This window comes from Talpa europaea (genome assembly GCF_964194135.1).
Source record: "Talpa europaea genome assembly, chromosome: 12".
Lineage (NCBI taxonomy): Eukaryota > Metazoa > Chordata > Mammalia > Eulipotyphla > Talpidae > Talpa > Talpa europaea.
Genome location: NC_140079.1, coordinates 95,957,303 through 95,980,508, shown reverse-complemented (window position 1 = coordinate 95,980,508; position 23,206 = coordinate 95,957,303). Strand labels below are relative to the sequence as shown.

The following is a 23,206-nucleotide window of genomic DNA, read 5'->3' as shown; positions in this document are numbered from 1 at the left end:
CCCAGCCGCAGCCTACTGCCAAAACAGCTCCTTCAAGCCTGGCCTGAACATTGCTTCCTCAAAGCAGCAGCATCCCTCTCCCTACCCCTTGGCAGCCCCAAAACATATGGTGTAGAAATTGACAAAAATCAAGGGAAAAATAGGTAGTTCTACAATAATAGTTGGAGACTTCGGTACCCTACTTTCGATGACTGATGGGACCACTGGGAGATCAAAAGGGAAATAGAAGATCTGAACAGCACGACTGACCAGCTCCAGAGCAAAGAACATGCATCATTAGAACAAGCATCATTAGAACACACGAACAAATGACATAGAACACTTGTTCTTCTCAGGTGCATGTGGGGCACTCTCCAGGGTAGACTGTATATGTCAGCCACATACACATGTGAGAACATCTCTCACACACATGTGTGAGAACAAGTCTCAGCAAATAAAAAAAGGGGGGGAGATCATGCATGGCATCTTCTACATCCTCAGGGGAATAGTTTCCGCAGGGATTTGTCTCTCCCGTGTTAAACTCAAAGGCAGGGGCTACCTCTGCTTTCCCCACTGCTCTGTCTCCAGTGCCTGGAACAGTGTCTCACACACAACCAATTCACAGCAAGTACTCTTAATTCTTGAGTGAACAACAACAGCAAAACTCATCTCTAGGAGAGAGGTGGCCACGTAAGCAGTCTCTTCTAGTCAGTGTGGTACGTGCGTTGTAGAGGAGACATGCCTGGTCTGGGGTGACCACACAGCTGCCTGGGAGGGTGTCCCAACCTCACCCATACAAGAAGGTTAATGAAAACCAGAAAGTTGCTTACATTTCTGTCCTCCCCTCCTTACCCCCGCCCCCCAGAAATGAAAGGGGAACCCTCTAGGCACTGGTACAATCTTGGAGACCTTTACAGGAGCAATGGCATCAAGTATACAAACCAATTTGGTGCCTCAGAATTTCAGTTTGTTCTTGGAGCCCTGGAGAAATGATCAATATAGCTTATTTTGCCCCATAAAGGGAGGTCAGCACCTTAGCTCAGAACTTAGAAAAAGATACTGCTTTAGGAGAGAACTATTTCTTTGTGAAAATAAAGCGTTCTTTACTCTGGAGGTTGTGAGAAAATTGAGTCATGGAATCTTCCACCACCATCTCACGTCGTGTTCCAAGCACAGAAGGCTGGCGAATTTCTATGAGCTGCTCTTTGGAGAGGAGAGCTGATGAAAAGCACGTCGCCCTGGGACACCTCTAAGTCGAAGCAAGGGCTGGAACCTCCCAGCCCTCTGGTCGTGAGCAGTGCTGTTTTGATAGCTGTTAAAATTGATCTTGAAGTTTCAGCAAGAGTTAGCTTATCAGCTCTGCGTGATTTGAATCCAGCCAGGTGGAAGAGGGACAGGTGGTAGTGGTGGGGTCTATTCCCAGTGACTCACAGTTAAATTTAAAGTCATCACAGAAGGCAAAGGTGTCATCTAATCAACATAACCCTTGAAAATCTCTTCACTAGCCTACGAAGATTAACTGAGGTAATACAGGTAAAGCATGGAGCCGTGTGTTATAGGGGCTCAACACCATTTTGTATTTGAATTTAGATCTTGCTTTAGTGGCACCAGGCGCACAGTGTTTTGGGAGAAGCTGAACAAAGGCTATTGGTGCCCGGCTTCCTGGTTCCCCAACTTGTCATTTCTTGTTTTCCTTACCCCAGATAGCTGTCACTGGTATAACTAACTATGGGTGACTTTCCTGAGTTCTTTCAAGGAGCCTGATCTTAACCTGGGGTTCAGAGTCTTAACGTGGATACAGTGAGGAGGCAGTGTGACTCCTCTTGGTGTTCCAGAAGCCCCATGCACCCTGGCGTCCTGCCTTAGGGGGGCTGCCAGTTACCTTCCCTCCTCAGGAGGTCTCAGCTGCAGATAAATTATGGACCATGGTCCTTTGGTTAGTGAGAACGGAAGGGAAGCGCTTTCTCACTCCAGAGTATTAACTACATAATAAATAAAAAAATACATATTTTTAAAATTACATCCCATGAGGATAATCTTGGGGGGTTGGTGCTGAGATTTTAACCCATCTTTTCGCTTACTCTTAAGTGTCACAGATGTTGCTATGAATGGCCCGTCATGCCTTAGAAGAGAAGGTGGTTCTCTCTCATTTTTTGGTGAGTTGAATGACCAATTCTGATCTCTTTTGGTCAGATCAAACCGGGCGCTGATCAATGTCTGGATCCCGTCGGTGTTTCTCCGGGGCAAAGCGGCGAATGCCTTCCACGTGTATCAGGTACGCCTGCTTTCCCAGAGCCTGTACCTCGGGGTGCAGCTGCCCCCCTCGCCATCACACAGGGGCACTGTTCCTCTCGGGGCTGGGGGGGTTTACTAAAGAGGCCACAGCCCGGTGTCCCTGGGGAGGTGGCTCTCGCATCAGTGAGGCAGGAGGGAGCAGGGAAGAGCTTCCTCATGCTGGCCAGGCCTCATGTGACGCTCAGATGGGGACGCGTGGGCAGACAAGGGACTTGGTGTGTGACTGGTGTGTGATGCACCTGGAAAGTCCAGGTGTTGACCGGCCTCGGGTGTGAAGGTTTGTGCACAGAGATCTGCTGCCATCTCCTTCCTCTGCTGGTGGTGCTGTGGGTGGATGAGCTGGCGCCCCACAGTTCCAGTCTCAGCCTGTCTGGATGGTACAGCCAAGTCCCAGTGTTTCTCTCTGCTCTGTCTTGGATCCTGCACCCATCCCTGAGCCTCGCCATGGGGGGGTGAACCCCGTGAAGGGCTGGGGGTGGGTCATGACCATTGCAGGCTCTGGGTTTGGGGTTGACTTCAGCCGACCACGTGTGGGAGGGGGGCTGGCTCACCAGTGAGAACCAGAGGCTGCTCTTTTCAAAAGGGGCCCTGGGTAGTTGACGCTCAGAGACTGCAGGCATCTCCTCTACTTCCTTGGGGGAGAGCTGGACACCCTTGTTGGGGATTGAGCCTCGGGTCTTTGGGGCAACCTTTGCCCCAATAACAGACCCCAGATTTCATCCGTTCTATGGTTTTCTGATACCTCTTTCAGCCCCGCCTACTTACCATCTTTTTCTTACCTGGGGTCCCAATTTCCCACTGTTGTCCACTTGCCCCGGTGCTGATGACTGACTCTTAGCTGCTGTTGGGCCCATCATCTTCTCACCACAACTTTCATTAGATTCTCTTTTCATCCCCCGAGGGCTCTGAGGTGAGAAGCCTGGAGGTTTGGGGTCATTTTTCTTAGTGGGGAGTCAGCCAGGTCTTCTCAGCTGTTAAGGTATTTTCTCCAGAGGGGAGTGCTGAAGAAAGGACACTGAACTTGAACATGGAAGCCCTGGTTTCACTCTTGTGACTTTAGGGAAAATCCTGGTTTCCTTACCTGCACAGTAGAAATCCTCCTGTTCCACACCCTGCACGCTGTTGTCACATTGTGCAGCAGACGGGCAAACTCCATGCTGTGTTTTCCAGTGTGACACCCTGGATTTTGGTGACAGCTCTGGCGGTGGGCACTTGCAGACAGGTGAGCTGAGTCTGGCAAGGAAGATTGAATTCCAAACAAGCTCTGTGTGCCCCTGGGGAGCAGCAGCATTTTTAACAAGTGTTAGGGAATCTGAGTGTTTGTGATGTCTCAATTCTGCTTAAAAAGAGAATTACAGGACCTCCCTGGTGGCCTAGGTGGTAGGTCTTGGTGCCATTACCACTACAGCCTGAGTTTGATCCCCAGCCAGGAAGCTGACCCACATGGTGCAGACTGCTCCTGTCTCCCTGCTGCTCCCCTCAGCAGTGTCTTCAGTCTGTCTGCCTGTTCTGCTCCCCACTTTGTCTCTGGTGAATCCTCTCACCCCCCCCCCCATCGCTGGCCCATACCCCAGTTTTTCTGTGCAAAAATAAATAAAAAAATAGCACCACTTAAAAAAAAAAAGGATTACATACGACAGAATTCCAAACATCCTCTTCCTCTTTTCTTCCTTTCTCTGTTTATCTCTAATGCACACACCACAAAACAGCACCAGCCCTCCTAGTTGAGTGTCCTTCGAGTTCTGTTTTGTGGTCAGCGAGAAGCAGGGGAGCTGCCTGGAGGATGAAAACGCCAGGCAGACAACTTTGTTTTAGAGCAAAATTAAAATGTGATGCCCTTGAGAGAGCTCCTTGACCTTTCGTTTTTCCCTTGCCCCCTCTGCGCCCCACCAAGTGACTTGACAGTTTCTAGCTTCTGAAAGTCAGTTATGAAATGAAGCGGACACAGCAGACCTGCCGTTGCCTGGGCGATGCTTCCACAGTGTCTGGGGGCACGAGGGCCACTCTGTCCCAGACTCCCAGAGGGCGCGGCCCAGATCCCGCCCAGTCATGCCACCCAGAGCTACCTCTCCACACCTCAGGCTGCAGCACCGTTCTCTGCATGTGAAGCTGCACATCTTTTTTTTTTTTTTTTTTTTAAAGATTTATTTATACAAGCACTGGGTACAGTCAGAAGCGCGGGAGGGTGAGAGAATTCACCAGAGCCAGAGCAGGGAGCAGAGCAGGCAGAAGGACCGAAGTACACTGCTGAGGGGAGCAGCGGGCGGCAGGAGAGGTCTGCGCGCCATGTGGGACCCTCCTCCAGTGGCCGGGGAGCAGCCAGGGATCGAACCGGCGCTGCAAAGGCTGCGGGCAGCTTCGCAACCCAGCGCTCAACCGCTGCGCCACCGGGGAGGTCCGAAGCTGCACATCTTGACGGCAGTTGTTTCTCTACTTTAAGCTTATGGTGCTTCATGGTGCCTCAAGAGGGAAATCCGCATTTTAGAAAGCTTGTGCTACAATGTGTGTTCCATAAATGATATTGGATGGCAGGGGACTCTTAAAACTTGGGTGCCATTGGACATTGTTTCTCTTATTTTTTTTTTAAATTCAGTCTATCTAGTGCCACAAAAGACTTGAGACAGTTTCTTTTTTTTTTTTTTAATATAGAGGCATGTTTTATTTATTTATTTGTTTGTTTGTTTGTTTTTTGTTTATACATGCACTGGGTACAGTCAGAAGCGCGGGAGGGCGAGAGAATTCACCAGAGCCAGAGCGGGGAGCAGAGCAGGCAGAAGGACCGAAGTACACTGCTGAGGGGAGCAGCGGGCGGCAGGAGAGGTCTGCGCACCATGTGGGACCCTCTCCCGGCGGCCTGGGAGCAGCCGGGGATTGAACCGGCGCTGCAGAGGCTGCGGGCAGCTTCGCAACCCAGCGCTCAACCGCTGCGCCACCGGGGAGGCCCTTGAGACAGTTTCTAAAGAGACTCATAGAAAAGGATGATAAAATGGAAGTAAAAAATAAAATACCAGAGTCCAGAGGAAATATACACCAAGAGACTATCCATTTCAGGAGCTCGTGTATGTCTGTCCTGAGATCCCAGGCAGTTGTTCTCAGTGACTGGTGAATTGCCTTTGGGCTTCCTGACAGCCAGTGCGAAAGTGGAAATGTGCCTGTTTGGGCTCATTCCAGTGCTAATGAGAAGAGTGTCAAGTCCTCAAAGGGAGCTCTGAAAGAAATTTCCACAGAGAAAGGTAATGAAGCAATAGTGAGGATGCAGTGGACTGTCCCCCTTATAGCCCTGGGACAAATCACTGTCCGCTTTCTGAGCGCTCCCTGACAAGAAGCTGAGGGCTTGACCTCAAAATGAACCTATGTTCATTTAAAGAGCTAGGACAAAATGGGCAGCTGTGTCTAGTTTCCTCAGTACACCCACACTGTCCGCAGTGCCAGCCGCTAGCCACGTGTGGCTATTAAACTTGAATTAACTAAAGTTGAATAAAATTTAAGACTCAGTTCCCCGGGGGCACTGGCCACACCTCAGGTATAGCCACATGGGCCCACTGGCTTCCAGTGGACCAGATAGAGAGCATTCCTAGATGCCTTAGAACAGTCTCCCCAGTGTGTCTGAAAGCGGGTGGTTTTATGTGTGCTTAGCCAGGTTTTAATTTATTTATTCAAATTGTATTATTATAAATTGAGGTAGCATTGGTTTACCCACTGTATATGATTTTGGGGTATGGGTTCACACCTCTTTTTTTTTTTTTTAAGATTTAGTTATTTATTTATTTATACAAGCACTGGGTACAGTCAGAAGCGCGGGAGGGTGAGAGAATTCACCAGAGCCAGAGCGGGGAGCAGAGCAGGCAGAAGGACTGAAGTACACTGCTGAGGGGAGCAGCAGGCGGCAGGAGAGGTCTGCGCGCCATGTGGGACCCTCCTCCAGTGGCCGGGGAGCAGCCGGGGATCGAACCAGGGCTGCAGAGGCTGCAGGCAGCTTCGCAACCCGGCGCTCAACCGTTGCGCCACCGGGGAGGCCCTCACACCTCTTGAGATGTATGTTGGCATACCACACCCACCACCAAACCCCTAGGTACCCTCCACCAGAGGATGGGGCTGAGATCTTTGGCACTGGAAGTAAGAAATGGCAGCATTTCACCAATTTTCATAACAAAAGTGACATTGATGTTTAGAATGTTCCTAGTTTAACTTTTTCCTCCCGGAATGTTTCTTCTCCTTCTGGCCCCGGCTAATGCTGGACACCAGCTGCAGTAGACACTGGCCAGAGAGGTGATTAAAGCAGCATCAAATAAAATGGAAAAAGCAAATCTCAATGTACTAAGCAATCGTGCTTAGAATTTTTTCTCTCTGTGTTGACACACAGTGGTGCTGTGTGTTTGATTTCCTGTCTCTTCCATAGATCATTGTTACCTTTGTTAATCAATTTCTTCCTAGTTTATACCTTTGCACATTTTTTATCTTATTTTCCATATTCCCTGGCTTCCAAACACCTTTGGGGTCCTCTGTGTTAATGTTTTGCTGTTAATGTTTTGTGTTAATGTGTTAATGTGTTGTGTTCATAAAGGGATGTTAGCCCTTGAAACAACCACCTATGTTATTTTCTTAAGCAATTCTTACCGCCCTTATATTGGTATGAAATAATAACATCAGCACACTTAGTCCCTGACCCCTTAGGTCTTTCCCTTTGGAGACACCACGAGTGTAAGCGGGCTGGCGCCGTCCTCCATGTGGGCCTGATCCCGCCTTTGCATCCGGTCACCAGCAGCACCGGCTTGCAGAGTTTTCAGTTTTCACCGCAAAACTAATTAGGTCTCCTTTGCAAAGAAGGTGGCTTTGTTTCAATAAAGCTTAAGTAACCTTCTAGAATAAGTTCCTCCCTCCCAAGAGACACAGGTGTTGTCACAGCTTAGCATTTGGAGTCTTCACCCCAAAAAGAAAGTTGATAGTCCAGGCAGTTAGCTTCAAGGATTTTTCTAGCGTAGCATATTTATATATTGATGCAGGGAAGATCCATTCTCTTTCTGTTAATAATAGATCAAGGTCTGCGTGGGCTGCAGGTGGTTTGAAGGCGGCGATGCTTCTGCTCTCAGGCCTTGGGTATCTCAGCTCCTCCTTTTCATCTTCTTTCCTGTGGGCCCTCAAGCTTTCTTTGACCCACGGCTTTGTCTTCATGCTTGCTCAGTGTGGAGCTCTGCAGAGGAGAGGAATTCATTAAGCAGAGAAGGATGAGATGGCCAAGCTAAGTGCAGAAATGGGACCTGCAGCTGCCATTTCTCTGAGGAGCTCCCCCTGGCAGGCACTGGCCCTGATTTGGGGGGAGAAAGGATCAGTTCTGAGGCCCAACGGATTCTCTTGTTCACGTGGGGCTCCTCCTGCCATACCTGCATGCACACAGTGGGCAGGGAGGCTGGGGGAGGTGGCCCTTTGCTGCTTGATTTCTGAGCTTTATCCAGCTGCTCTGGCTTCTGTGCCGTGGTCAGTGAGCCTGGAGAGCATCTGCGTTTGTTGGTGTGTCTCCTGCCAGAGACTGTCCTATCCCACCACATCAGACATCCCGGCACCTCTAACCACCACAGCACATTAACCTCCGCCTGTTCTTGGGATACCCCAGGCTTCTGGGAAAAGCCGAAGACAGGCAAAAACAAAACACAGAAAAGCAAAGAGCCTGTTTTCATCCCCTTGGACAAACATTGTCACTTATCCTCTGGCATGGCTTTTGTTTTCCCAAGTACAAAGAACTGCTCTTTGCTTTCACAGTGTAATTCCTTTGCCCCCCCCCCCCCGGGCTATCTTTGAGGGTCCAGGATACACCGACGTGAGCTGAGCTGTGCAGAGCCAGGGCGAGCAGATCTTGCTGTGGTTTGGCCTCACCTGCCTTTCCGATCAGCGTGCTGGGCAGGTGCTATGGGGTTCTCTGTGCCATTCTCTTATGAGCTCTCTGAAGACAGAGCTGCAGGTGGGAGGGATAGTGCCTCTTACCTCAAGGGTTGACCATGTCCAGCATCCATGCCTATGGGTAAATGTTAGCACAGCGCATGGCACACGCCATTGTGTGAACTCTCCCTTCATGACCCAATCGCCTCTTGACTGATTATAACAATTAAACTTGGATGTCAACATAGAAGGAGTCCACGTGGAGGTGTGTGTCTCTGGGCATGTCCGTGTGCTCACACAGGGCTTACTTAGCGTCTGGTTGATCAAGGGCATAGCTACAGCTATGCCTGGGCACCCTGCCTATCCTTGGGGTGTCTGGATCTGGCCAGGAGGTGAGACCCCCATTCAAGAACTAAAATGCAAGGGAAGTACCTGCAAGACTCCCTGGGGGCTTTGCAGAGCAGGAGCGCTTCAGAGGGGAGGGGAGTTCGGGGCTCAGAAGAGAAGCTCTTGAGTTATAATGAACTTTCCAACGGGGCCCCCTGGAGCCCAAAAGAATTCCCACCCAGGCCAGAGTGCATTTTAGTTTGCCAGTGGGGAGCTGCCTTATTGGCCCTGGGGCTTCCAGTACAGTCATTACTTTCAAGTAGTGGATGGGACCTGTGCCATCACTCACTACTAGCTTTGATGAGGCCCAGGGGTGCCGAGGGACCCCGAGGTTCTTAATCTCTACCCAGGAAAGAATTCATGCAGGAGTCAGCATAAGGGAGTTCGCAAGGAAGCTTTATGTGGGTGCAAGGACACACTCGGGAGGGCATGCGGGCAGATTCGGAGGAGAAAGCCACCTGGGCACTTAAGGCTGTGGCCCATAGAAATACTTGCTTAGATTGCGGGGCAGGGGTACACAGAGGGGATCCTGAGTGGATTTTGACCACTTTCGTTTAACAAAAGGGGCGGGAGTTTACAGATGAGAGAATGGGTTTGGGCCGGTTTTGTTTAAAAAGTATCGGACCCCAAACCTCTGTTAGATAGAAGTGTCACAACTAGTGTGCCCAAACTGGCAGTGATTCTCATAGTGGGTTTCCTGGACATCTCCATTTCTGATTTGCCATAGAACTGGATTCTAATAAAATTATTGAGTTTTAAGTGCTTTATTAGGAATGTTTTGGTTGCAAGAAGCAGATAATCTCATTCACGGTTATGGAAACAGGAGGGTTAATAGGCCTAACGGGGACTCGGGGAGCGGGCTGTGCCCCAGCCCGGTGTGACCCTACTTCCCTTTGTGCCTGGGCATGGCTTCCGCGGCCCCTAGCACATCCTCATTATAAGACGACATCCAAAGGAAAGAAGAGAGGTTTTCACTTGTACATGTATTTATTTTATCAGTGAGAATCTTTGTCACCAATATCAGCTGGAGAGCTTTTGCCCGAAGCCCCCCTTTATCCCTCCCTTAGATGCCCTTGACCCCAGGTAGGATCACTGCAGGAGAGGAGCTGGGGAGCTCCCTGCCACGCTCCTGAATGGGTGGGGAGCTCAGCAGGTGAGATGGGTAGGCACCAGCAACTCCTCCCACTGGCACCTCAGTGGCTACTGTCATTTAGTCCTTTAAGCCCCTTGAGGAGGTTGGCACTGATGCCATCTCCCCATTTTACCAATGAGGAACCTGGAGGTGGGTTGAATAACTTCCCCTGGTCACACAGAATATCCTGCCTTGCTCCTCTCTAATCCCCTCCACGAGCTCACTGCCTACCCCGGGGACATGTGCCGGAAGCGTGTGTTTTGATGAAATGAACCCATTTCCAACACATGTTTCCTCCAGGGAAGTCTGCCCACGGTTTCATGGACCCATCACTCATTGTCAAAGCTGCCATGGCCACTGATACTGGTGACAAGGTAATGTTCTCACAGGCAGAGGGAGAGCTGCAAAGACCAGAGTGTGGCACTGATGGGTCACTGGGAATCTGAGAAATTCATTAGGGCAGAGCCCTCAGCCTACCTGTGTGAAGGCGGGGGTGGGGAGGGGTGGGGTGTGTGTGTACAGAGTGCAGGGCTCACGTCTGTGTGTGCGCGCACACGCCGTATGTGCGTGTTTGGAAAGATGTCTCAGCGCTGTAAGCTTGTGCTTGGAAAGCCAATCAGAGAGAAAGGTGGGCTTTGGAAGCAAAGAGTCTGCAGGTAGCGATGGACACACCGTCTTGGGTGGGGTGCCCCACTTGCGTACCCCCTGAAGATGTATATGAGGAGAGCCAAAGGGGTTATTGAAAGCTCCTGCTGCCAGCAGGAGGAGGACTACAAGGCCACGTTGCCTTCCCTCCAGCCCGTGTCTTTCTGCCGTGTCTCTGCTGCCTTGCCCGCTCTCCCTCCCCTCACGGTGCCCCCAGATGACCCACTTTTACCTAGAGAGCTGCTGGGGTGTTTGCTCAGGTGGTGACTCAGAGTGTGGCGCTCAGTTTGCTCATCGTGGAGATTGGTGGCTTTTGTTTTGTCCTCTGTTCTGCACTCAAGAGTTGTCACTTACCTACCAACTCTAGCTGGGAGGGAGAGGTGTGGGGGCGAGATGTACCCTTGCATGCTCCTCGAGGTGAAGGTGGAATGAGCTCCAGGGTTCTCATTACATCCACAGAGGGCCCTGGTTCCAGAATGTGCTTCCACGGGAGCCATGTCCTTCCAGGTGCTCTTGCTTTGTGTGTGTGTGGCTCTCCTGGCGCACAGCACCTGCAGGCGCTGGGTGGGGGGCGGGTGCCCTCCTGGTGGGGTGCTGCATGAAGACGGGCTGGTGGAGCAGATCAGGCCTCTCTTCCCTGGCCCTGGCTCCTGGATGCCCAGCTCTGCCTCTCTCCTCCTTCTGCTTCCTTTCCCCTCACTCTTGCCTGTTGTTTCCCCCCTGCCTTCTCCCCCCATTGTGTCTCTCTCCCCTCCACTTCTCAGCCTCCCAGCCGCCTTTTCCTTCCTTTGCTCCCCGCGCGCTACATCCATCTTGTTCCTTGGCTCCGAGAAGAACTTCTATAACTTCCTGTCTCTGCCCGTTTGCCTTGGGCTCTGGGAACAGCAGCCCTGCAGGCCGCAGTGGGCCTCCTGCCATTGGGTGGCTTCCGACTACTCCTCATTCTCTCCACTCACTGGTGCTGCTGGCCTGGGAGCGGGAAGGGGAGGCACGATGTCAGTTGTGCTGGCAGCCTCGGGGGATGCCAGTGCCTGCCTGCGCTGGGAGCTGTTGGAAACCCGAGCGAGCGCCCCTGCAAGTTGGGCAGACGGCCCCGGGCTTGATTACCCAGTCGCGCCTAATAATAGTCACCTGCAACTTTGTAATGACCAATTATTGTTCTACTACAGATTTACAATAAATGTTAATTGGTTGGTGATATTTTTATTCTTAAGGTGGTGACAACTTTAAATACCACTTTTTTCATCAGTTGCTGTAAAACCATATGCCAGTGTCCCCTAAATTAACCTGATAAAGAAAGAAAACAGATCTTTAGTCACAACACAAATCAGATGTCGGGGCTTTGTGTTGACAAGGAGGACTTTTGCCAGAAAGTTGTTTTCCTAGTGGGGGAGCAAAGAAGAGAAAAGGGCACCTGTTTCTAGCTGGAGGTGGCCGTGGGGCTTCTGGGGATAGTTTGATCATTTGTTTCTGTGTTTCTGGGGTTTTCTCTGCCCATGAAAGCTCTGGTCGGAGATGTGCGGGTGTCATGCTGTCTGCTGTCAGGCTTGTATCTGTTGTGTTGGCCATGAAAGGGGTCAGATGAGACATCCTATCCTCCTCAGGATGGAGATAATCTCTCTCCCGTTGGTCACGTATCCTCGTGTGAAGGGCCATGCTGACGCTGGACACTTAGGTGTCCCGTTTCTGGCCAGGGCCAACAAAGCTGCTGGATCTGTCCTTATCCAGCCAGACCTCTTTGTTTCCATTGTAGGCACCTCTCAGATAAGTAGCTGCCAGTGAGTTTGCTGAGGGGCGGAGCATATACATCAATAGGCTCAGCCAAATTGCTCTCCCGAAAGGCTGAGCCAATTTTCACTTACACCACCACCGAGTTGCCAGCCCTGGAGGTATCAGTCTTCACAACTTTAACCAGTTTGGCAGAAGGGAAACTGACATTCCATTCACATTTGCATTTTCCTTGTTACTTTTGAGATTGAGTGGAGGTAGGTCTGTGCTTTCACTTGCTGCGTGTAGCTTTCTTGGTGCATTGCCTGCTCACGCCCCTGCCCCACTGTGCTGTCGCTTGTCACTCGTCCATTTGGAAGAGTCTCCATTGTCTGTAACTGGCCCAGCCCTGGTTCAGAACACTTGCCTGCCCCAGGTAGGACACTACCATGTGTAGTGGTTTATACATTACCATGTGTAGTGGTCAAGGGTGGCCTGGGCCTCAGCTATAACCCCAGACTTCCCATAATCACCTTTACACATTCAAGACTGGGCGTTGGCAGTCAGGACCAGCAAAAGGGCCTTTTGGAAGGTCAGAAATTGTGGTTCATGGAGTTGGTCCTATGATCAGGCAGTGTGCTAGGCCTGGGGATAACCTTGGTAAACATTGTAGCTGGGATGCCCGCCCCACCTTGAAGCTTACAATGTTGAAGAGACTTGAACATATTACTAGATAATCTTCCATGAAGGAGACCTGGTTAAATTTGGAGTAGGGACATGGTTCTCTGAGGACATCTGATCATTTGTAAAAGACGATCCAAAGCCACCTAAGGAAAGGAATGGAAACCTTCTATTGGGGGAATGTAAACCCTCGAGGGAAAAGAGCCTGGTGGGTTAGAGGAGCAGGAAGGTCAGTGTGGCGGGAGTGGAGGAGAGAGGTCAGGGAGGGAAGTGGGGTGGGCTCAGGAGCTGAGCCAGCTGGGTCTTTCAAGGCCTTGCAGGGGGATTTGCCTGCCGACCAGTCCACCAGCCACTTACCATGGCCCCATCCACCCACCTGCCTGCCTAGGTGCACGAGAGCAGTAGTTTGACTGCACTGGGGCCGTGGAGAGGTGGGCAGGCGCCGTGTCGCAGAGGGGAGCTTGGTGCGCTCCGGAAGCTGCGTGCAGCTGTGGACCCCCCAGCAGCTGAAGTTTATGTCCTGCCACTGGGTCATACTTAGATGACCTTGGATGATAGTGTCTGTCAGCCTGTTGCAGTCACAGTTTTCCCACCCTTGAAATAGGGGTGCTGCTTCCTTATAGGGCCGTGGCAAGCAGTAAGTGAAGGCGTGTCTTTAAAGCCCTTGGCCTGGTGCCGACCTGCTCGGGGAAGGAAAAGGATCCAGAAAGTGCAGCCACAATTAGAATTTGCTCACCCAGAACCAGCGTGTGCCTTCCTGGGTGCACAGGTGTCTGTGATTGGAAATGTGTGTATGCGGTGTGGTCTTTACACCACAGGATGCATGTGGATACACCTTGACCCCCGTCTTAGAAACATCTTCCTCCCCAGCAAGCCAGAACCCCTGTATCCCATCGTCCGTGGCAGATGGCTGGGCGTTTGGGCCTGCACCCAAGTGACTCTTCCCAGCTCCCCGCCATCTCCTGCATCCTAAAAGGCAAAAGGACCGGCTGGCAAACATACTTTGCCAAAGGTGGGGTGCCCCACCTTTGCTGTAGGGTTTAGTTGAGACTTGAGGACCTGAGGTGCAGCCTAAGCTTCCGGGCCGGCAATGCTGAGCTGAGGTTTCCTCAACTGCAAATGGGGGTGCTGTTCATCCCCACCTTCATCCTGAGGTGGAAGGGAGGCTGTGTGTAGGAACACTTTGTTTAAATCCTGGATCTACCGCTAAGGCAATTAGCAGCTGTTCCATTGTCAGCTGTTATGATTTATGTTTAGGCGATGAATGTTTTCTCAAGGTCTGTGGCATGGGAATGATAATTATTTTATTTCTGTGTTTAAAAACCCATCTCTGTTGAGTGGTGAGGGCCCTCCTGGCTTGGGTGAGCTCTCTGCAGTCCTCAGGACTTGAACTCACTGGCCTTGGGCATCACTTAACAAGCCTCTGTCCAAACCAATGCACTGAGCCCCTTAAGGCTGCTGTTTTCCCCCAGAGGCCTTTCAGAAGCTGCTGTCTCCTGAGGAGATGAACGGGAGGGGCTATTCCTTCCTGCTGGGGTCTTGTTTTTCTGCCCCTTCCAGATACAGAAAAGCATTCCGAGTCCAACCTGGAAAGGTCGCCTGCCTTCGCCAAGCAGACGCATACCGAGAGACACTGCGTCCCACTCACCGCCAGACTCCAGTGCAGGGAGGCTGGCAGGCGGCCTGGCTGTCGGGAGCGGGAAGGAGAGCTCACGCTGGTGGCCTGTGGAGGCTGCTTTCCAGGCGCCAGTGGAGAGAAGCGTGTGAACAAGACGTATGGTGCTGGCTGGAGCCCAGGCCATCTCCAGGGGCAGTGTTAGGACTGCGAACAGGTGGGGTCGATGTGGGGGGCTCTCACCCCTGGGCGACGAGGCTGTGGCGGGCCTTGTCAGGTGACAGCCGGCAGCAAGCCCAGGGAAGCCTCAAAGGGAAAGGAGTCTCAGCACCTCGGTTGGCAGGAAAACAAGCCACGTTTGCAGTGTGTGACTGAGAGGACGCTGCAGCCTGGACCGAAGTGTCTGAGCTGTGTCACCAAGTCTGCCCCACCTCCTCCCACTGTCAAATGAATCTGTTCCTGAAGAAAGGGTGTGGTCACACAGGCTCCCTTGGGTATCCCTTAACAAGCCCCTATCCAAACCGAAGCACCGAGCCCCTTAAGGCTGCTGTATCCCATCTTGTACTAAGCACTGATACTAAGCACTGATGTTTATTGAACCTTCCATATACGTAATCCTGGCTTCTTACCGCCAGCCCCTGAGAGGGGAAGTATTTTCATCCATTTATAGATGTGGAAATTGAGGTCAGAGAGGAATAGTAATTTGCCCAAGGTAGCACAGGCAGCAAGTAGCAGGGATACGTCAACAACCTCTCAGCCTTATGTTCTTCAGATGAAAAATGCTGCTTCTCTCTTAGTTGAGTTTCCTTAAGACAGGACAGAGAATGTAAAATGCAGAGGATGATGGTAGATGGTGGGGATGACAAACAGGAGAAGGACCAGAGAGAGGATGGTTGATGAGGAGGATGGTAGTGGCTGACGACAGCAGCGACTTCCTTTCCCAAGTCCTTCCCATGTACCGCCATTGCGCTAAATTCTCTCCGTGTTTCAGCTCCTTAAGTCCTCACAGCACTCCACTGGGAAATGGAGTGCCTTCTAATTACAGCTGCAGAAATGAGACACTCGTGTTTTCCTTGAATACTCCAACTGTAATAAGGAAAAGCATGTCAAGAAAGGGCCAGGAATCTCTCTTCTGCACATGACAGCCGGTGTCAAATATTCGTGGCCCAGGCCTGGCAGAGCCTGAGGAGCTAAAAGCTCCAGTTAGTCCCCAAACTCTCATGAGGCCTTAGTGGTGGTGGCTCTTGATGACATAGATGAGGCTGAAGATGCCTGATCCTCTCTCCCTGACTATACCTTTACATGAGCTTGGTGAAAGTGCAAAGTCAGCTACTTTGACACCTCCCCCCTCCCTGCTCCCTACCTCCGACTTTTAGCAGAGTGCCTATCACTTTGGGGTTTACATAAAAGTTAAGAAGTAACTGGCTGGCTTGGGCTTCTGTCTGTTTTTGAAACACCTTAGGCCTTGGAGGCCTGGGATGGGGGTACGGGGCCCACACCCATACAGCCGTGTGAACTCAGGCAAGGCATGTGGCCTTGCTTTGCCTCACTTTCCTCTTGTAAGATATAGCCACATCCAGGGTTGGCCTGGGAACTGAGTGAGCTGTGTGGAAGCGTCAGCACTGTGGTCAGCACACGGTGGATGCTCAGTAAAAGGAGAACCTTTCTGAGGGAAAATTCCCGGCACAGCTGCTAAAGCAAATCAGAGGAAACACTTAAATCCCCATTGAGCAGTTATTAAAAGTACGTTTGCCAGCCGGTCCTTTTGCCTTTTAGGATGCAGGGGATGGCAGGGAGCTGGGAAGAGAGTCACTGCATGTGAAGGAATGTAGTAGTAGATTGAGGTTCAGTAGTGCTGTTGAATATTCAGGGTTTTCTTTGCTTTCTCTCCCACACCCAACTGTAATTCCCTGCCTCATCACCCCTTATGCAAATGTGGCTCTTATGCATTTTCTAATGTTACTCTTTCTCTAAACAAGTCATCCAAATAAGGGTTTGAGCTGTATTTGAGCCGCAAATAAGTTTAGTGAAAAACACAATTATTTGCCTCAAAAAATCAACAGGGACAATTTGGACAGTTGAAAGGCATGAATTACCCTTAATCAGAACGCGAGAGGCATCAGTATGCCAGGACTCGGTCCTAGTTGATACAGCCAGTTTCTTAAAACAAAAACAAAATTTCTTAACACGCTAAGAGAAGTATATGCTCATGATAGAATATTTGGAAAATAAAAGAAAGTTAGAAATGGAAGAAAACAACATGACTCATCCTCCTGCTATGCAGATTCGATCACAGCAGCTCCTTCCTGCCTTTCTGCATGTGCTTTTTCTCTGCATGAGATCAGCCCAGGTATGAACATCTGTATGCTGCTGTTCAGTTTTATATAAACTTTTTCCCATAGTAGTCTACACTTGGCATTGAAATCATCTTGCACAGCTGTGTACTATTCCACCACAGTGATCTACTATGGTATAATTCCTTTGTTCATTTTATCCTGTAAAAGATAAAACGGGGCATATTAAAGTTTTTAAGAGTTTAGTTGAGCAAGCATCAATAGGAATTGGGCCACACCAAGCCCGAAGTGGAGCTTAGGGCCAAAGTCTTTATAAAAGCAGAGGCAGGAGCCTGGCCGAGCTCAGTATTTGGAAAAGCCTTGGAGGCTGATTGTGAGTGGCTGCTGCTCTCAACCTCAAGGCGTTTCCAGGCACTGACTAGTTTAGGGTTCAGCTGCTGATGTAAGCCACCAGGGCTTGTTCAAACCACCTCAGCCGAGGTGGCCTCCTTGTTTGATTAATTGAACCTTTCCTGTTGTTCAGCATTTAGGTCTTTTCCAAGTTCTCACTGTCCTGCACAGCTATGGGGGACCATGTGTTCTTTCAGGCCTCTTGTATACTATAGATTCTCTTTCTAAAGAGGTTGGAGTGGTGGTGGCGGGTGCAGCGTGATCCACTGGAAGGCCAGAGCCCTCACAGCCACCTAGTGCAATGGGTCCCAGCCAGGCCCCAACTCTGGCTTGTTACCACGGGCAGCTTGTGAAGGACCCATGCTCTACTCTCTCCATCTGTGCGTGGGGCAATATCACCCAACTGGCAGGGTCGTTGTGAGGTTCAGAGAATGACTGGGAGGTGCATGGTCTCTAGGGAGCCTTAGGTAAGTGCACTGTCTGTGGCAAAGAGTATAGCACCTACTGCCCATGATCTTGACATCAGGCATGTCTGCTTTGGAATTGGATCAGTCTGGAGTTTGCCTCTCAGCTCTTCCCTGGGATTTCTGGACCTTGGGCAGGTTCTGTAACCACCCTGGACCTCAGTTTACTCTTTTGTAAAGTGGGCATAATGGACCAAAGCTCAAATGAGGCCTAAATAAAAATACTAAAATGAGACCCTATGTTCAGCCTTTCCCGTAGTGCCTGGACTGTAGTTTATACTTAGTACATGATAGCTGCTATTGTTATTTTCTGTCATCCTCTTTATACTTATCAGTACTTAAGTGGCTGTGAGAGAGTAGGGAGAGGCACCTTGCTCTATCTGTGCACGGCGGTGGGAAGTCATAGAAGCCTCCAGAAGGAAGGGATGCTGGAAGCAGCCTTTAATGCTGAGTTGGGTGAGCCAGGTGGGTGAGAGAGGGAGAGGGTACAGCAGAGATGACCACATAGAGGCGGCTGGGAGAAGGGTGGAGGGCTGCTGGAGGCCTGGCCGGTCAGGTCAGTGCTGAGACGAGGACATCACCCCACTTACTGGCCCGTGGCGCATCAGCGGCGTGGAGGAGTCGGAGATTCTTCTGCTGTCTCATCCTCAGGGGCGGGAGTCTCTTACCACGTGGCCGCTATTGATCCGCCGTGTCTGGATGACTTGCCTGCTCTGCGGTGCAATGAAAAACCCCACTTTGATGGAACACGTCGGAAGGTGGAATACTCGTTCTCCCTTAAGAAAAAAATTGGCCTTTTGCAAAGTGTTTCAGAAATTGGGTTTTTCTGTGCTATGTAAAGCGCCCCTTTCATTTTCTCCCTGATTTGAACAAAGCCAAGAACTCAAAGAGCAAATGTGTGTGTGTGTCCATGTTGAGAGCCAGGGAGGCCGCTCAGGAGCCCGGTGTCCTCTGAGCTGTGACCTGCGCCCTTGGTGGCCCTGGGGGGGGGCAGTCAGGGTCACGGGAGGTCTGTGCTTCCTTCCTTCATTCTTTGGACCAACAACTGATGAACCTACCAGTAAATATTTTCTGAGTACTCTGTGCCTTGGGGACAAACTAATGAGCCCAAATGGATACCCCGTCCCCAGCAGCGTTGCTCCAGGCTACAGGCTCAACAAATGGACAGGCCGGTGCTGCCGCTTTTTCAGACCTTTGAGCCAGGAAATCAAGGACAGAGCAACGTCTAGTCAGGCATCCTCTCTAAACCTCCCTGTCTCAGCCCCTCACCCAGCCCTGGGTCAGTGCTGCTGGGCGGATTTACCAGGAATCTTTATTTCATGCCACTTAAGATGCTGGGCTCGGGTTGAGCCACCCCACTAACCCCTGTGTGACCTCGCAAGGTCTCGGTTTGCTTCTCTGTGGAAGGGGGATGACAACAGCAGTGACAGCTTGGTGAGGTGGGATGGCGTTGGCAGTGGCTTCGGTGTAGTGAGCGCTCAGCGACTGCTTTTGTTCTGTTTGCCTGAAATGCAGAGTGGCCAGTCAGTGAGCCCAAGGATGACAGAGCTGGGCCCTGGGAAGTCCTGTGCCCTGAGAACTGCAGAGTAGGTGTTTTGGGGTGGAGGAGGGCAGAAGGATGCCACTGGCCTTGTCTGTTCATTTATCCTGTCCCTCTCTCAGCTCAGTATGCCCAAAGGTGCCCCCTGGACCTCATGATGACCCCACCGAGCCAGCCCCTCCCAACACAGGGGCCCTTAAACAGCCCCCTGGGAAGCTGAAGGTTTTCCCAACCCTACACCCACGACAGTGCTACCTGCAGCACACACCACAGACCTGCTGACCTGACCCCGCGTGCAGGGGCCCTGTCTGCCCTAGTCCCATGAGAATGTTCTCGTTAACCTGTAGGGAAGGCTGGAAAGAGCCATGCAGGCGGAACTGCTCATTGTGCCTCCTCCCTGCTGCCCCTTGTGACACCCGAGACCAGGGCACCATCTCTGGGTCTTTGCTGTTAATCCTGCAGGGTGTGAGGAGGACATGGGGGCAATCCTGTGCCCAGCACGCTTTGGAGGAACCTGACTTGGGACCAGCTGGCCCTTGCTCGGGCCCAGGGCAGGGCCACAGGACCAAGTGTGCACTTGGTCTGCAGCTGCTCCTAGTGAAAGTAATGTCACCTCCCTGCCCTCTGAGGTCAGCTCAGGTAACACAGGTAGGACTCACCTGGTGCTAGCGTGTCCACAATAAAGGGGCTATGCAGGATAACATCTGCCTTCCATCTGCTTCTTAAAATTCCCACTGTTCTCCTAGTAGCTTGGAGAAAAAGTGCCTTTACTAACTTGGCAGCTGGCAAGGAGACAATTGAGTCATTTACTTGAGTAAGTGAATCAGGAAACTGCCCTTTTCCCTCCACCCTCTTGCAGACTCTTGCTGCAGCAAGGCACGTGCCAGGCTGAGAACCTGAGTCTGGTTCCTTCCATTTTTACGAATACTGTAGACTCACGTGGCCCAGGTGTTTCGGGACCCAATGAAGGAAGCAGCAGCTATACGCATGCATGTGCCCGATGGACACAACTCTCCCTGGCAGCTGTATCCAGGCGCTTGTCTGGGGCCCAGGCTGTGGGTTCCTTTCTTTACCTCAGCTGGCACAGTGAGGTTTCCCTGTGGGGAGTCGGCCGCATGGCGGGGACACCCCTAATTGGGGCCCCGGCCTAGTCACTGGGTGTGGGATCTGCCTTGCTGGGGAAGCAGCTGCTCAGATGAGGCAGGAGAGGGTCAGCGGCACTCGGTCCAGGACCATGTACAAGGCCCCCCACCCACCTGGGATGTCCGTTACCACGCAGCTGTCTCTCAAGGTTGATTTTCCAGGAGGTTTAAGGCTGTTTTCTGGGAAATGCCTGATTGCACTGCTGTGTTCTGCTCCTGTCCCCAGGGAGGGACCCTGGCCCTGTCAGGCCACATCCTGTGCCCCTGAATCAGGTGCTGGCAGGAGGCATCAGGATAGGGCACGCTCAGAAGTTTCTACTCTGTGGGGAGGGAGCAAAGGCAGGAGCCCAGAGCTGCTTTTAGCACAAGGAAATGTGACAACCTGGAGTGAGTGCCACGTGTGACATCTCCATTGTGGGGTGCGTTGCTGCCTGGTGGGGGGCGCGGACACCTGGCTGTGCCCCTCCTGCCAGATGCCATTTCTGGAAGGTTCCTTGTTGCTCAGTCGCTGGGCTGGCAGGACCTCCTGCATCCAGGTCCTGACCTGCAGGGAGTGGCCATCGCCTGGACGCTTCCTGCCTGGTGACCTTGGGCGTGCCCTTTCACTTTCCCAGGCTCTGCTTGCCCTGTCTGAGAGCTGGAGGGCGAGACAGGGGGCTTCTCCGAAAACATGCAAGGAAGGTGTCAGACCTGAGATTCTGCAAGACTGCTTCCAGCTGAGGGTGAGACCCAGAGAGATAGAAAACCTGGCCAGGCAGACCTCTGGCTTTTTATAAAATGTAGCTGAAAACCCCACATTGTTTCACCCCAGTGAAGGTGCAGGTGATTTGTTTGTTCCCAGCCTCGCTTCCTGCCCTTCTCTATTTTCTTCCTTTCTGCTCTCTCCAGCCTCCTCACTTCCCCTCCCAGGTGGGTGTCACTGGTGTGCTTGCCAGGCCCTCTGCCAAACCTCGTGGGGCGCCCATTCCCGGCCTCAGGACAGCCCTGCAGAGGAGAGACTGTTGCTTCTTCCTTTCCCGGGTGAGGAGGTCAAATGCAGAGCGGCTGGGGGGACTCCATCCTGCACTCGAGCTGGAGCTTCTGGGCTCTCTTGTGTTAAGACAAGAGAGCTTTCAGCTTCTCTGCTCCAAATCTTAAAAGCACAGAACAGACAGTAATTGTCCTTTATCATCTGTTGGCACAGTTAGTGCGGTAACCTCCTCTAATTGAAGGGTAATTCAGCGTTGATCTAGCTCTCCAAGAGGCACCCATTGTATGCTCGATGAGTGGAGAAGAGAGTAGAAGAGCTTGTCAAGAACACTGCTCGGAACAGGAGCTAGCAGGAAATGTTTCCAGAGCGGGGCTGGCCTCCTGGGGAGAAGATGCCTTGCAAGGTTCCATGGAGAGCCACTTTTCAAACAGCTCTGGTTTGTCATGGTAGAGTAAAGGACAGGACCCTTAAAGCAGATTCAGGATGCTGTGACCATAAGAATGGGGTGTGGACATACAAGAAAGAAAAATGAATCAACATAACAAAACAGGAAAAAATGACTTCTGTTATTCTGTAAATGCCTCAGGAACTGAACTAGCAGAGAGAGAACACTGCACGCATGTGCAGTCAGTATTCTCTTCAGTTCTTTTGGTCGGTCATTCATTCATTCATTCATTCACTCAATTTGCTTCTCATGGGGAGAGTGCTGAGACTATGATAATGAGCAAAAGACTCCATCCTCTGCTCTATGGAAACTGGCAGAGCATCCTGCAAAGCTGCTACCTCCTCCAGCCCTCAGGTCCCACTGGGGGAATTGCATGTTGACGGCACCAGGCTGAGGTGGCTGGGGTCTTCCCTTACAGCGGCCGGCCGCCTCAGTGTGATCCGAGGACCTGAGCTCTGTCAGCAGAAATGGGCAAAGCCGGGACTGCCTTCCTGAGCCTCACAAGCCTTAGATGAGCACCAGGTCAAACTCCATGAAAGTTTCATTGTTGTGGGTAAAGAGCTGCAAATGATGGCAATTTCACATGCTGAACTAACACGCCTCTGCAGGTGCAGGTGCCAGGCTGATCTTGAGGCCGAGTGTCCTGAGCTCTGCTCAGAAGCTTTGTGTGTGGCTTCCGCCCTTGAACTTCCCAACAATGGTTCCTTACCCAGCTTTCCAAGCCCTTGGGAAAAGCATCTCGTGTTACCTGCCAACTAATGACAACTCAGTTGACATTCTGTGGGCCAGGTCTTGATGATGGTCTCCTGTACTTGAGGTGAACTAAACACTAAAAACGTCCTCCCATCCCTCAGTTTGTCTTCAAACTGAGGCATTTGTCTTCACATTTGCACCTGTGATCTTGCTAATGTATGTGTTCTGTCTGCCTGGATCCTATCTCTCCCCCTTTTCATCCTGTCTCCCACTTGCCTTCTAAGATCTAACTAGAATCTCCTTGTGTGCCTGGACGTACCTCACCCTTTCCTGTCACCATGGTGCAGGACCTGCCTGGAGTACTGTCCACAGTCTTGCGTGGCACTGGTGGCACTGCACTGCCAACCATGCGGCCTTGGGCAAGCGGCTTCACCTCTCTGTGCGGGGTTGCGAGAGATAAATAAATGGGTTAGCCCACGGAAAGCCCTTGGACTCGGCCCTGGGACGTCCTAAGCTTCCGGGAGGAATGGCTGCTGTGTGTATTATCTCCTGCTCCCCAAATGTAGCGCTGTAAGCCATAGAACAGCTTTGACTGGGACAGGCTATAAAGATTCTAAATTTCAAGCTAAAACCATGACTCTTAATCGCTGATTTTCATGGTTGAAGGGGGCCCAGCGGGGGTCAGGGGGCGTGTGAGCTCCCTATGCCTCCTGCCTTGCCTTTTTCTGTGAGTGGACATAAGTATGTTTAGTGGGAACCTGTTCTTCACAGAATTCTACAGATCAAAACTGGAAACTTTTCTGTTGTCTAGTCTAGTCCTGGGTGCCCCAAAGACTCTCAATACATTCTTTGTGGGTCAATTTTTATCTCCTATCAGCCTCATTTTTAAGCTGTGAAAACAAAAGTCCAGAGAAACCAGGTGGACAGGTTGAGATTTCATAAACGGGAAGGGG

At 51.4% G+C, this 23,206-nt stretch overlaps 1 protein-coding gene across 2 annotated transcripts in view; it reads left to right on the top strand.

Moving 5' to 3' along the window:
- Positions 1-23,206, top strand: part of SNX29 (sorting nexin 29) — a gene marked incomplete at its 3' end in the record, with an annotated part of 282,630 nt that overhangs the window by 198,552 nt on the left and 60,872 nt on the right. For both annotated transcript variants that reach the window (XM_084250522.1, XM_084250521.1), the window contains exon 17: positions 2,173-2,254. In XM_084250522.1, coding sequence (XP_084106648.1) covers positions 2,173-2,254 — 82 coding nt within the window. The remainder of the gene's footprint in view (positions 1-2,172; positions 2,255-23,206) is intronic.